This window comes from Anomaloglossus baeobatrachus, chromosome 1 (genome assembly GCF_048569485.1).
Source record: "Anomaloglossus baeobatrachus isolate aAnoBae1 chromosome 1, aAnoBae1.hap1, whole genome shotgun sequence".
Lineage (NCBI taxonomy): Eukaryota > Metazoa > Chordata > Amphibia > Anura > Aromobatidae > Anomaloglossus > Anomaloglossus baeobatrachus.
Window position 1 is genome coordinate 153,534,495 of NC_134353.1, and position 15,330 is coordinate 153,549,824.

The following is a 15,330-nucleotide window of genomic DNA, read 5'->3' on the forward strand; positions in this document are numbered from 1 at the left end:
TTTTGCCACCTAACAATGTAGAGACAGAGATCCTGATCTCATCGGTGTCACTTACTAGGCTGCTTTGTGTAGTTTTGATAAAATCAATGTTTTATCAGCAGACGATTATCATTCGAGGAAAGTAAACCTGCTACCAGGATATTTTCCATAGTCATGAGTTCTGTATAATGCTATCCACACCACTAATTGGCAGCTTTCTGTGTACACTTTGCATAAGCAGAAAGCTGCCAATCAGTGTTGGGGGCAGGGTTATACAGAGCTCAACATTCAGAGATTTGCTAGATCTGTAGCAGAGAAAATAGGGATTTTATGAAAATGACAGCAAAAAGCTGAGTAAGTGACACATCACTGGAATTCGGCTCTCTGCCCCTACATCATGTTGCTGTCAGATAAGGCTGTGTGCCCACAATGAGCTTTTATTGCATTTTTGACTCTTTGTATTTTTGCTGCTGCAAAAATGCAATGTGTTTATAACCCAGCAAAGTGGATGGGAGTTATAGAAATGCCCACAGCGCTTCTTTATAGCGTAGACTGACCTACAGTGCATTTTTGTTTTTCCAATCTGCAGCATGTCAATTTCTCTTGCGGGATGCTGAGATTTTTTGTGCGGATTTCCTCATAGACTTGCATTAGATGTGGAAAATCTGCAGGTAAAAAAGAAAAACACACATGAGTATTTAATGCTTTTACACAGCATAGATGCATTAAAAAAATGCATTTAATCTGCCCCTAAGAATGTCAACACCAAGAGGTTTCAAAAACAAAGCAGTTTTATTTAAAGCATGACACTCCAAAAAGACAAACGAACAGTCAAAAACACAATGAAATAAACCCAAGTAAACTATGGTGATGAAATTCTGCAGCGTCAATACCGGAACAAACCCCGACGGTGGGAACGTGCCTAAGGTAGAAGAAACCTGGTGACAAATTCCCTTTAAATTCGGCATTTTCACAATCTCTTCCTGGATGTTGAATGTTACTACCTGTTATATGATCTTATTCCATGAAGTTCAAGCCCTTCTCATATTGACATTGGTGGATGTTGTCACTAACAGCACTTTACAGGGGAGGGAACACTACACGTTTGGAAGTTGAGCAGAATCTTGTTTACTTTTTGATATGAGCTCTATCAGCCTTTACACACATTTTGTGTTCAGTTCTACTTGTTTGATCCTTATTTAACGCCTTCTTTCTTGGCTGTAGGTCACTTTGACATTGAGCACATATGGAGAACAGAGCATGTTTCACCATTATTATTAGTTATTACAAATGTTGGCACTTGTACTGTCTTGATATATTGGGCTTCAATACATTTTTCTCTGATACTTGTTTAGGCTATGTTCACACATGTCGTATTCCACACAGATTTTCTTCCATATTCCTCATGTAAACAGAAATCCAAGGTTCAGCATCAGATTTCCGCAGAAATATGTGAATGACAAGTGACACTGTGGGTCTGAGCAAGAATCGGACTGAACACAGATGTGTGACTGCACCCACAGTCTAGGTTTACACATGGCGTTTTTGCAGCATTGTCTTTCTGCACCAAAATCCAAAGTGGTTGTAGGAATACAATATGCATGCAATGCACAAATTTCTATTTTATGTGCTTTTATGCAACTTTTTTTACTCTTTTCTCCTTCCATCCATGTATTTCAATGGGTGAAATGCGCTGCAAAAATGCTGAAAGAATTGACAAGCGGTGTCTGAGCAAAAATGCAGCAGGGCTTAAAATACGAATGGGGAAAAAATGTAGTGTGTGCATAAGATTTATAAAATCTCATTATACTGGTACTATAAAACGCTGCGTAATTTATTCACCAAATATGCTGGTTAAATCCAAAGCAAAAATACCATGTGTGAATATAGTGTTATGGTTTCTGGCACCACTCCAGCCCCTCACCTTCATCTTCTGACTGGTCTGGCTGGACAGATGTCACTGTTAATGGTCAATATCATAATGTAAGTCTATGAGAGCCTCGTTCTGAGTCTTATAGACTTACTTTAAAATGTGTTTTCTGGTCCATCCAGCAAACGCTGGACACAAACACCGGCCAGTCACAACTTGACTTATGTAGTGTAGGAGATAATCAATACATATTTGACTACACATAGAAATCAGTAATGTATGGTCCCTATGGTACTTTTTAAACTTTTCTGCAGTGACACTACAGGGGAAACTTTACACTACACAGCGACCATTTATATTAAGGGGTTGTCTGTCTCATTAAGATCAGTACAGATTCTGCTAAGAGAGATGTGCTCTGGGGAGGAAGTATAGGCGTAGCAGCCGTAGTGGCTCTACGTTGGTTGGAACAGCAGAAGGGTCTGCGATGTCAGAAAGGGAAAGAGACTTGTGCAGGGAGAGAGCCGCACTCTCTTTTTGCCGATACTTTATCGATCAGTGCAGGACCAGAGAGTAAAGGACCTATTAGACAGTAACATTTTTTTAACAATAGCGATTGACAAGCGAATACTTATTGTGCGTACAAGCTCGACATAACATAAGCAAATGTTCGTTCGAAAGATCGCTGATGTGGTTGATGGAAAGTCACTAGTCGTTCATAAAAGCATATATTACTTGTGTTGACGATGTGGTAGCGACTTCTTAGGCTATGTGCCCACGTGTGTGCGCTCTGCACCGCAGCGTAATGTCACTGAATGTGCGCTTCAGAGCGCAGCTGAAAAGCTCCGTTCTGAGACTTTGGTCACTACAGAATTTGTGCGCTCTGGATGCAGCCTCTCCCTAAAGACAGAATGGAGACAGCATGCAAAACGCACTAAATTGACATGTAGCTTTTTAGAACGCAGCGATTTGGCAGCATGCAAATCGCTGCATTTTGAAACGCAACGTGGGCATGGATTAGGCACAATCTTCATAGATTGTGCTGGGGACGCAGGACGCATGCAGTTACGCTGCGGTGCAATACGCAGCGTAAGTGCATGCAAAAACGCAACGTGGGCACACTGTGAAATTTTATGCTGACAAGCGATAATTTTTAAACAAGTTGAAAAATTTGGTTTCACAGGAATCAAACGATATTACGATTGCTAACAGCAGCAGCTATTACACATTGCATATATCACTCTGTTTCAAATGATTTTGAATTTTTCCGCACAAGTTTTGCCGGGGCTAATAAGGGCTTAAGATTAAAGGGATATGGAAAGGTCTTATCTGTATGACCTTCCATAATGTCCCAAGGCTTGTAAATGTGCAGCAGTGATGTGTGTGCTTGTAGCTGAGTAGCACCGATGTGTGTGTGTGTGTGCGCGCAGCAGAGCTGTGTGAGTTTGCACATTCATGCAACAGAGCTGTATTGGGGTATGTGCGCACTAGGCGTTTTTTTCACGCTGCGTTTTTATGTGCATTTTTGTCTTAAAAAACGCACTCGCGCCAAAAAAAAATGTGGCAAAAACGCATGCGTTTTTACCGCGTTTTGGTGCGTTTTTTCCTGCGTTTTTGCTCACTGCATTTTTAATCAGTGAACAATGCCATTAAAGATTGTTGATTGATTAAAAAAAGAAGAAAAAAAAAAAAGTCTGATGTCATTTCCTTCTTCAATATGTTCTTCATTGTAAGCAGGAGAGCAGACTGCTGCAGAACTACAAGGCTCAGCATCCTCCATCCAGGACTGTATGCAGGAGTTTTTTGCAAAAAAAAAAAAAAATATATGAAATGGGCTTCGCCATATTTTTGTATGCTAGCCAGGTACAGCAGGCAGGTACGGGCTGCCCCCAACCCCCAGCTGCCTATTTGTACCCGTCTGGCAATCAAAAATATAGGGAAGCCCTTCTTTTTTTTTTTTTTTTTTTTAAATTTCATGAATTACGTGCCCAGGGAGACTGCACACAGCCGGAGCGGCGGTACCGGGAGAGGAGCTGGGAGTGGACATGGCATCGTGACCCTGCAGACAGGTGAGTATGACATTTTTTTTTCTACTGTTCACTTTTGTTTTCGCCGCTGCCTCCACCTCCGGCCCAGACATGGCGCCGCACGGCAGCAGACATGCACAGGACTGGAGGTGGAAGCGGCGGTGGCGGTACTGGGAGGATTCACGCCTCTGTGTTTACTGACAGAAGGAATCCTCTTCCTGTACACGTCACTTTAGTACCCACCCCTTCCGTTTATAGCTGCGTTTTTAGTCATAGAAACGCAGCTATATGCGTTTTTCATTGTGTTTTTGAACATCTCATTGAACTCAATGGGTGAAAAACGCAGAAATAATTGACATGCTGCGTTTTTGTGGTCACCACAAAAACGCAGCTACAAAAAAACGCTGTGTGCGGACAGCAAAAATGAAAACTCAGACATTGCTGGGGAAGCAATGTCACTGCGTTTTCAGCGCAAAAACGCGGTAAACGCCGCTAAAAACGCAGCAAAACGCCTAGTGCGCACAAGGCCTTAGTGTGTGTATGTATGCAACAATGCTGCGTGTGCATGTGTAATGTTTTGCAAACAAACAAACATGTTTGTTTGAGTGCATCCATTGTACATGCAGAAGTGTTGAGTATGTCTTACATCGTTGCTTGTGGATTAAGCAGAGTTATGTGTGTGTATGTGCTTGCTGCATTGAGACACTAACCGGAGCTCACTGTTAAAGGAGTTATCAAAGGGGCAGTTGTTAACTACCTGCCTGTTCTGCACGGTGACAATCTCTGACCTCTCAGCCTTGGCTGAGATACCCCATAAACAGGGCAGAGCGGAAGAGAAGGCCAAGCTCGGTCAATGGAAGCAGGAGCAGTCCGTGACCGCTCTGAACTGGCACAGATCAATGACGAGCAGAACAGGCAGGTAATTAGCAACTACCCACCTGTTAGTTCTTAGGGGTACTTTGCACACTACGACATCGCGAGCCGATGGTAGCGATGCTGAGGAAGATAGTCCCCGCCCCCGTCGCAGCTGCGATATCTTGTGATAGCTGCCGTAGCGAACATGATCGCTTCGGCAGCTTCACGTGCACTTACCTGCCCTGCGACGTCGCTCTGGCTGGCGAATCGCCTCCTTCCTAAGGGGGTGGGTCGTGCGGCGTCATAGCGACGTCACACGGTAGGCAGCCAATAGAAGCGGAGGGGCGGAGATGAGCGGGACGTAAACATCCCGCCCACCTCCTTCCTTCCTCATTGCAGCCGGGACACAGGTAAGGTGATGTTCCTCGCTCCTGTGGCTTCACACACAGCGATGTGTGCTGTCACAGGAACGAGGAACAACATCGTAACATCGGTCCTTCCGAAATTATGGAAATGCCTGACGCTACACCGATCATACGATTTCGACGCTTTTGCGCTCGTTAATCGTAGTAAAAACGATTCACATACTCCGATGTCGACAGCGAGGCCGTATGTGCGTCACTTTCGATTTGACCCCATCGACATCGCAGCTGCGATGTCGTAGTGTGCAAAGTACCCCTTAGGCTCATGCGCAAAAATATTATAAGTCCCAGATAACTCTTCTATAACCTTCCAATTGTAGTACGGTACAAAAATTAGTGGTATTGACACCTCTAATTATTACCACCAAAGAAGATCTAATTGGTACTAAACATAATTTTCCTATAGCCTTATGTCTAAACCTAGAGTCGAAAAATATACATGTCTTGCCTGGTTCTGCTTCAGGGCAAGGTGTCACAGGGGGAAAGGGGGTATTCATAAGTTTGCAATGGAGCCCTGGCTCTTCTAGTTACACCCATAGACGTGTTTTACAAGCGCTGTGGGACGATCCTCTCAACTTAGAATTCACTAATAGGGTAAATCAAACTGGGTTTTCTTAACCAGACAATGCGAAGTTATTTTTTACTGACTGAGCTGGGAAAATGAATAAAAAAATATTTATTTATTTTATTTATTTAATTTTATTTATAAAGGATGATAAAACAATTAATTTTACACAAGGGTAATGCTAGTACTTGTTCCTAAATGAAGCAGCCAGAATTGTTATATTGGATTGCATAAACTATAGCAGACACCTCTCAGTTCACATAAAGTAAAATATAAATTGCAAGGAGTATAACAGTGTGTTATTTCATATACTGTTACAATGTGCACTTAGTAGCAGTCAACATGTTTTTCTTAATAAAAGGTGATGGACGCTCTATAAATACAGAGACACAAGTCATAAGAAAAGTTCTGGCATGTCATACTAAGACACGTCAGCCTTCATCAGGTTTACTACTGGGGTGATTTTTGTTATTTGTCCAGGTTTACAGTAATACTTCCTTTTTTGTATGAAAGGGCATTATTTAGCAATAAAATCAATAATAATAATAATAATAATAAAAAAAATGTTTTTTCTTCCAGATCTCATTCCTGGAAATATGCCTGTGGAGCGGATGCGTATGCGACCCTGGTTAGAAGAACAGATAAATAGGGACTGTATTCCAGGTTTAAAATGGTTAAACAAGGTACTTGTATACTGATTATATTATCATATAGATATATTCTTTTTGAAATATAGACCTGCATTTGATACTATTAAGCAATGAAGGGTGAATATGCTTGGCTTTTCCACAACATGATGTCCAGAATTAAAGCAATGAACTCACAAACACAATGCGTCCTATATTTTGTGCTGCACTGTCCGATCACACAAGGAGTTTTTTTCTAGATTGATCAGTAGGAAGATATGTAAAACACTATCTACATTGAGATATATACCTAAAAGCATTGTGCACAAGAGTGTATTGTGTTAAAAGGGAATCTGTCAGCACTTTTGACCTATCTAACCTGTTAATGAAGACATACAGGAGTGCTGAAAAATGTCATACCTGTCTGCCTCATATCAGAAGCCTTGTTGTGGAAATATCTTTTATTACTTTATGTAAATGAGTTCTTCCAGGCTATGGGGCAGTTACTGCCTGGAACATAACTCCGCCTCTGCACTTCATTATCCTAAGAATTTCAATAAATTTCGTCAAAGCCAAACACTATGAATTTAAAAAACTAAAAGTAGCCTTATTTAACACATGACACACCAAACCGAGACAAAAAAACAGCAGCATAAAAAATGCAAGTTAAAAAACGTGCGCAAAAAAATGCAATGAAACATCTTAAGTAATCTAATTTACATAATAGGTGCAGATATTTTGCAACATCAAAAACTGACTAACGCTAATTGTTGGAATGTAGCCTTAAACATGTACTATAGACAAATGACACATATGATATCCAGCAAAAATGCAGCAAAACCTGCTTTTTGTAAACCGCTATTTTACTGCCACGGGTTCAGGTTTTGTCTGCAGAAAAAAGGAGGGAAAAGCAATGTGTGAACATAGCCAAATAAATAGAAACTAGTTTCTTTATACTCTCCCTACGTAAAGGCCACACTATGATTGTTTTGTTTTGATTTTTTTTTTTATCACGATTGATATTTAAAGGGGGAGGCCAAAGTCATTTTAATTCTAAATCCCTATCTACTTAGTGCCATAATTTTAAACTATTTTCTAATATACCTGCATTACAAATTCCCTATCCTTGATAAAGGCTTGATAAAAGCCAAAATGTTGTCTTTGCTTACTGGTTACAGTACACTTTTTGCAGTAAATCAAAAATTAAAAATAAAAAATTCTTTTTCATTTGAACTATTTGTGTGCTGGAGTTAACCTTACCTATAGTGTTTATTTTACTCCAAGCACCTATTTTATGATGGTTGAGCCGAGCCCTATATCCTTTGCTTCTTTTTTTTGATGACATTTCTTTGACACTTCCCAGTTCATACTGGGATACTCAAACAAAGCATCATCAGGGACTAGAGGCTGCGGTCACTGCCAAAGCCTCTCCCCCTTTCTTGAATCGAAGTGTCATCAGTGATGCTCGTTTCAGGGGATAGACTAATCCCTGCTCGTTGTATGATCTGAACTGACAACAGAGAGCTCACATCAGTAGTAATGAGCAACAGAGCAGTGTAAAGCGGGCTTTACACGCAATGACATCGCTAACGAGATGTCGTTTTGGTCATGGAATTCGTGACGCACATCCAGCCTCGTTAGCGAAGTTGTTGCGTGTGAAATGCACGAACGACCGTTAACGATCAAAATTATTCACCTGATCGTTGTCCAGTCGTTCTAATCCCGATTATCGTTGCTGTTGCAGGATGCAGGTTGTTCGTTGTTCCTGCAGCAGCACACATCGCTATGTGTGACACCGCAGGAACGAGGAACATCGCCGTACCTGTGGCCGCCCGCAATGAGGAAGGAAGGAGGTGGGCGGGATGTTATGGCCGCTCATCTCCGCCCCTTCACTTCTATTGTGCGGCCGCTTAGTGACGCCGCTGTGACGCCGAACGAACCGCCCCCTTAGAAAGGAGGTGGTTCGCCGGCCACAGCGACGTCGCTAAGCAGGTAAGTATGTATGACGGGTGTTAGCGATGTTGTGCGCCACGGGCAGCGATTTGCCCGTGACGCACAACCAACGGGGGCGGGTGCTTTCACCAGCGACATCGCTAGCAATGTCGCTGTGTGTAAAGCCCGCTTAAGAATACCTGGCGTGCAAAGACAAGTGATTCCACTTGTGGAGTTGGTGCTGGTTTCTGCACTTTGGATATTCTGACTCAATACTGCTGATCTTGGCCGACAAGAGAGTCCAAGTTGTCAATGTGCGCATCGCACAGCACACATCACTGATGACACTTCGCTTCAGTACGGGAGGCATGGGCTGTGACAGCTACCACAGCCTCTGCCCCCTGATGACGCTTTGTTTGAGTATCCTAGTATGCACTGAAATTCTAAAATGAACCTTCATCACACAGGAAGTGGGGGGAAAAAAAAATTGAAAACCAGTTAGATAGTGTATTTAGGGAAAGAGAGCGAATTTTTGATGCAAGTATCTTAGAAAACAGTTTAGATTATGGCACAAAATAGATAGGGATTCAGAATTAAAATGATTTTGCCTTCGGACCATCCCTTTTAAAGGGAAGGTATCGTCAAAAAAAAAAAAATTCAATAACTGAAAAAATGTAAAGTAATAATGTTTAATTGTTTTCTTGAAATATTATTTGTTTTTAATTGTGCAAAATATAATTTTTTTTTTTTTTAAAAAGTTTGATGTTTTCCACTGTTAAACACTAGGGGGAGCAGCTTCTGAAATCCTACTGTAGAAGAAGCTCACATTACAACTGCAGTAAAAGTGGGCGGAGTCTGCTCTCCTGTGTGTGATGGCACGCCTCCCCCCTCCTAATCTGAGTGTTTACAACAGATAACAGAGAATGACATGTAGGGACACAATGCAAAGCCATTTTGTTGGTGACAAGAAATGTCTAAAGTGTCACCAAGGACAGCAGGAGTATCACACAGGATAGGATTACATACACAGCTCAGCAGACAGTATCACACAGGAGAGTATTAGATACACAGCTCAGCAGACAGTATCACACACGAAAGGATTAGATACAGGGCTCAGCAGACAGTATCACACAGGATAGGATTAGATACACAGCTCAGCAGACAATATCACACAGGATAGGATTAGATACATGGCTCAGCAGACAGTATCACACAGGATAGGATTAGATACACTGCTCAGCAGACAGTACCACACAGAATAGTATTAGATACATGGCTCAGTAGACAGTATCACACAGGAGAGGATTACATACATGGCTCAGCAGACAGTATCACACAGGAGAGGATTAGATACACGGCTCAGCAAACAGTATCACACAGGATAGGATTAGATACACAACCCTGCAGACAGTATCACCGGTACTCACATGCAGTGGCGCACACACACACACACACACACACACACACACACACACACACACACAGCAGAGGTGGGCAGAGGGGAGGGAGGGGGTGTAATTAGAGATGGTAACGGCGGGGGGAGGGGTGGCAGCAGTAGCGGGGGCTGGGTAGAGCGGACCAATGCTCTGCTGCAAGCTCACCCACAATGCTCTGCCACGCACGCACACACAATGCTCTGCCACATGCATGCACAAAACGCTCTGCCACACGCACGGACACACAATGCTCTGCCAGCACACACACAAAATGCTCTGCCACATGCACAGACACACAATGCTCTGCCACACACAAGCACGCGCACAAAATGCTCTGCCACATGCACGCACACACAATGCTCTGCCAGCACACACACAATACTCTGCCACACACACAAGCACGCACACACATTGCTCTGCCAGCACACACACAAAATGCTCTGCCACACGCGCACACACACAAAACGCTCTGCCACACGCACGGACATACAAAATGCTCTGCCAGCACACACGCAAAATGCCCTGCCACACACACACACAAGCACGCCCGCTGCGGCCGGGGAAGGAGGGGGCTGTACACTACTCACACCGGCCGACAGGTGACAGGCCATAGGGGGAGAGCGTGGGAGTATTATCAGAGACGGTAGCATCGGCGGCGGGGGAAGGGGCACCGGTACACTACTCCCCACTGGCCGAACGGTGACGGGGGGAAAAGTTCAGCACACAGCATGACCGCTGTGAGCTGCAGAAATATGGCACCGATCTCCTCCCTCTACTGTGATCTGGACAGCCCAGGGGGCGCGTCCAAGTCACAGCAGGGAGCTCTACTATAATAAGCCTAGGGGTCGGATTCCGACTATCAGAGTCTATGCACAGGGGCTGCCATAAAGGAGTAACTGTCGTTACACACACAGCAAATCCAGCATGGCCCCCAGTGCCTCCAGTAAAATTAGAATTAAATAAAAACTAAATAATCTGCGATTTTAATTTTGTATTAAAAATACTTGATTTCATAATCACTATTTTTAATACAAAAATAAAAACCGCGACACCTTCCCTTTAAGTATTAAGCTACTGGTGCAGTCTAAAGGGATACTTTGGGTTGTGTTTGCTGTCACTTGATAGTTACAAGTAGTGGTACTAAAAATCTGGGTGCAGTCCTAAGGTGGCTTTACACACTGCAACATCGCAAACGACATCGCTGTAACGTCACCGGTTTTGTGACGTAATAGCGACCTCCCCAGCGACATTGCAGTGTGTGAAACACATCAGCGACCTGGCCCCTGCTGTGAAGTTGCTGATCGCTACAAATCGTTCAGGACCATTCTTTGGTCCTTTGTTTCCTGCTGTGCAGCAAAGTTTTAGTGTGTAAAGGGGACTTTACAGCGACTTCGTTAGCGACTTCCCTTTCAAATAGCTGCTTTGACACGTCCCCAATGACTAGCTAGGTCGTTCTGCAGGTCCGGATCGCTGTTGCGTCGTTGGCCAGGTCTGCCTGTTTGACAGCTCACCAGAGACTTTGTAGCGATCCCGGCCAGGTTGGGATCGCTGTTGGGATCGCTAGAAAGTCTGTGTGTAAAGGGGCCTCTAGACTTACTTTTCAGAGGCAGCAAGAATTCTTTCGATTTTGTTTTTCTAGCTTTCTTTTATCACACGTATTCACAAACTTTAGGGGGTTTCCATATCGAATAAAATATTATATAAAGCTTTTTCTTATGATCATTTGAAGGTCAGTGTCTACAATCCAAGATAATCTTTGAGTCATATTTTGCATCACTTTACATATCAGAGATGACAAGTAAAAAGTAAATACTTAACAATTTGAGCAAGAAGTGAGGACGCTGAATAAAAAAGCTTACAATTTTGCCTTTTTTGTGGTTTTCAGAACAGGTGACCGTGTTATTATCAATGCCTGAACATAGCCAGATGGAGTGGCTACGTTGCAGCATTTCTGTACTCCCTAGCTAAATTAGGTTACTTGCGTTTTTTTTTTGTTGTTGTTGGTTTTGGTACGTCAAATTTTAACCCCTTAAAGTTTGCTATTAACAGCGACCTTATTCCTCAGCGCCGCTTTTTAACAGCGCAGAGGAATAAGTGAATAGCGCACGCCCACTGATACATCTTTTAACAGTGGTCACGTAGGGCCCTAATTCATCAATGGCATTTTTTAACAGTGCCGAGGAATAAGTGAATAAAGCCCCCCCCCCCCCCGTAGTTGAAATTTTTGTTGCTGACAGCTGTGTATTATAGTTGACAACAATGGGCATCGACCCTGACCGGTTTTGGAATTGAACGGGCCAGTTAGCACCTAAGTACCACTGTCTATCGCGACAGCAATATTTAAGTGGTTAAAAGGGGAAAAGGGGATAAAAGACCCCCTTTGACAGGATTGGCCCCCTGTAATCATAATCGCGGGTGGCAATAGTTGCCATAGTACCCTTAGGTCATTTGATAACCCCAGGGTACGTTGGCCTGTTAGATGTTGCTATAATCTGGGTCTAACAGGCACAGTCAGGTTTCATATACTACAGTACAATAATACTGTAATACATGAGGCCTGTGATCGAACTGAAAAATATTCACGTCCCACAAATAATTTATTGTAAAATATAGACTTTAGTGTGTAAAGTAGCACAGCATAAAAAAAAATCTAAATCTGGTATGACTAATCATGCTGACCCGCAGAACACATTGGTTTTATCACTTTTACTGCACAGTGAATCGAGTAAAAAATATAAAAAAGTGTGAATTGCTAGTTTTTGTTCATTCTGCATCCTGAAAATCTGAATAAAAAGTGATCAAAAAAGGTTATTTGTCCCCAAATGGTACCACAAAAAATCTCAAACTTATTACACAAAAAATAAGACCTTTTACGGCTTTGTTCAACAAAAAGTAAAAAACTTACAGCCCTCAGAATATTGTGACAGAAAAATAATTTATTTATAAAGAAGCATTTTTACTGTGATAGCAGCAAAACATAATAAAGCCTTCTTATCGATTAATACCCCCACAATAAATAAAAATAAGAATTATTCTCGTACTGCTGTCTATTTATTCAGTTTTTTGGCTGTTCGAATGAACAAAGCCCGGCTCACATTTATCCTGTGCTCTCCGCCGAGCGCTTATGTTGGGATTTCCGTTTAGATCCCAAAAAAACATGATTCAGACAAAGCCCCCAACAGAACCACTCATATATGGAGTCATTTTGAACTCTGTCTGGTCTCTGTTCTGGCGGTGTTCCATCATTTAAGACTAAAGGCCGCTTTACATGCTGCGACATCGCTAGCGATGTCGCTAGTGATCGCACCTGCCCCCGTCGTGCGTGCGTCAGGTGAAAAAAATCGCTGCCTGTGGCGAACAATATCGCTAGTATGCGTCACACGCACATACCTTCCTAATGACGTCGCTGTGGGCGGCGAACAAACTTTTTTTTTTTTTTTTTAAGGGGGAGGTTTGTGCGGCGTCACAGCGGGCCACCAATAGAAGCGGAGAGCAGCCGCATTAATGTCACTCCCACCTCGTTGCCGGAGGACGCAGGAACGCTGTTGTTCGTCGTTCCCGGGGTGTCACACACAGCGATGTGTGGTGCCTCAGGAACAACGAACAACCTGCATCCAAAATGAGCAAAGATATTTGGGAAAAGAACGAAGTGTCAACGATTGACGATTTTTCACTATTTTGCGTTTGTTAGCGGTCGCTTGTAGGTGTCACGCAACGATGTCGCCAACAACGTCGGATTTTTGTCACGAATTCTGTGACCCCAGCGATATCTCGTTAGCGATGTCGTTGCGTGTAAAGCGGCCTTTATTTTTAGTGCATAACTGTGGTCGTCCTCACGTCTTTGAACATCTTAAAAAGATGGAAATCACCAGCACAGATGCCAAACTGATTCCAAGATGTCTCAATCTGCCTCATTATAGTAAGAGGTTCTGGCAGGGGTTTCGAATTAATCCCATTTTGGGGGGATTTACACAGAAATCCTAATGTAAGTGCTCAGCATCGAACACAAGAAAGTGATACATTATATGATCTTTATACTGGAAATGATCAAAAATTGTTCTGTACCCCAAAATGTTACCAACACAACCCGTAACTTATCGTGCACAAAACCAGTCCCCACTCAAGTCCATCATCTGTCTCTGGAAATATAGGGGTGGGTAGAACAAAGACTCTGGAAAAGCGACGGCTTCCATTCCCTAAATAAAATCCAGTGACATCTACTCTCCCAAATCCAAATTCCCCCCTCCTTCTGAGCCTCACAGTGCGCTAACCGTCAGTAAGTGGCCCCGTGTGTGGCATTACTGTAGTGGAGAGAGCACACTTAGGCTATGTGCGCACTTACCGGATTTTGCCGCGGATTTTTCGCGGATTTGCTGCATGTTTCGCTGCAGAAAATGTTCATAACATCTCTGCAGTGAATCACCAGCAAATCCTATGGAGAAAAAAAATCCTGTGCGCACTGGGCGGAATTTGACAGCTGCATGTTTTGCTGCGGGAATCCCGCAGCAAAAACAAGTGCATGTCACTTCTTTTCCGCACATCGCTGCGGGATTTCACTCCATTGACTCCAATGTAATCGTGAAATCCCGCAGGGAATAACGCAGGCAGCAAATTCTGTGCGGTTCACTGCGTTTTCCTGCGTTATTCCCTGCGGTATTTTGCGGTTTACCTCCGGTAATGTACATCACTTGCTTGCGGTTTTGCAGGGAAGTGATGTCATTACAGGAAGAGGAAGCAGAGCAGAGTAAACACACACACAGATCACAGACACACACACATCACAGACATAGAACACATAGACACAGACACATAGAACACACATAGAAAGAAAACGGAAATATAGAAAAAAAAGAACGTGGGCTCCGCTGCATATTTACCGTCCAGCCGAGGTAAGCACACAGCGGCGGCCCGGTATTCTCAGGCTGGGGAGGGAGAGGGGCAGGGGTAATGTCCCCCGCCTCACTCCCCCTCCCGCAGCCGAGAATATCAGCCGCAGCTGCCCCGGCACTGTCGCATCCATTATGCGGCAGCACCGGGAGTGTCCTCGGCTCTTCCTGCCGCCGTGTAGCAGTGGCGGCAGGGTAATATAACAAGGGGTTAATGGTGATGGGGGACCACCGCCATTAACCCCAGGCTTGATCATGGCAGCGTCTATGTGACAGCTGACATGATCAACCCGTAAGTAAAGTGAAAAAAACACAGACACCGAAAATCCTTTATTTTTAAATAAAACAAACAAGCCTCGTTCACCATTTTATTAACCCCTCCCGCACCAAAACTCCGGCGTAATCCACCGCTCCGACGTAATCCACAGGTCCTGCACTGCTGACATCCAGCCGCGACTGTCACAGACACAGGCTGAATGCAGCAGACAGCAGAGGTAATTACCGGTCATTTCCCACGGCCGGTAATGTGAACTCACTGCCGACCGTGGGAAATGCAGCGATCTGTCATCTATCTATCCCTCTATCTATCCCTCTATCTATTCTTCTGTCTCTTTATCTATCTATCTATCTATCTATCATCTATCTATCTATCTATCTACTATCTCAGAATTAAATTACTTTTTTTTTTTTTTTTCTTCAATGTGCTTTATTGCATTGAATGCAATAAAGCACATC

At 43.4% G+C, this 15,330-nt stretch overlaps 1 protein-coding gene across 4 annotated transcripts in view; it reads left to right on the top strand.

The window, feature by feature from the left end:
• The window catches only part of IRF2 (interferon regulatory factor 2), a 196,094-nt gene that overhangs the window by 100,001 nt on the left and 80,763 nt on the right, over positions 1-15,330 (top strand). For all 4 annotated transcript variants that reach the window (XM_075347153.1, XM_075347151.1, XM_075347152.1 and 1 more), the window contains exon 2: positions 6,295-6,398. In XM_075347153.1, coding sequence (XP_075203268.1) covers positions 6,312-6,398 — 87 coding nt within the window. In that variant the 5' untranslated portion in view covers positions 6,295-6,311. The remainder of the gene's footprint in view (positions 1-6,294; positions 6,399-15,330) is intronic.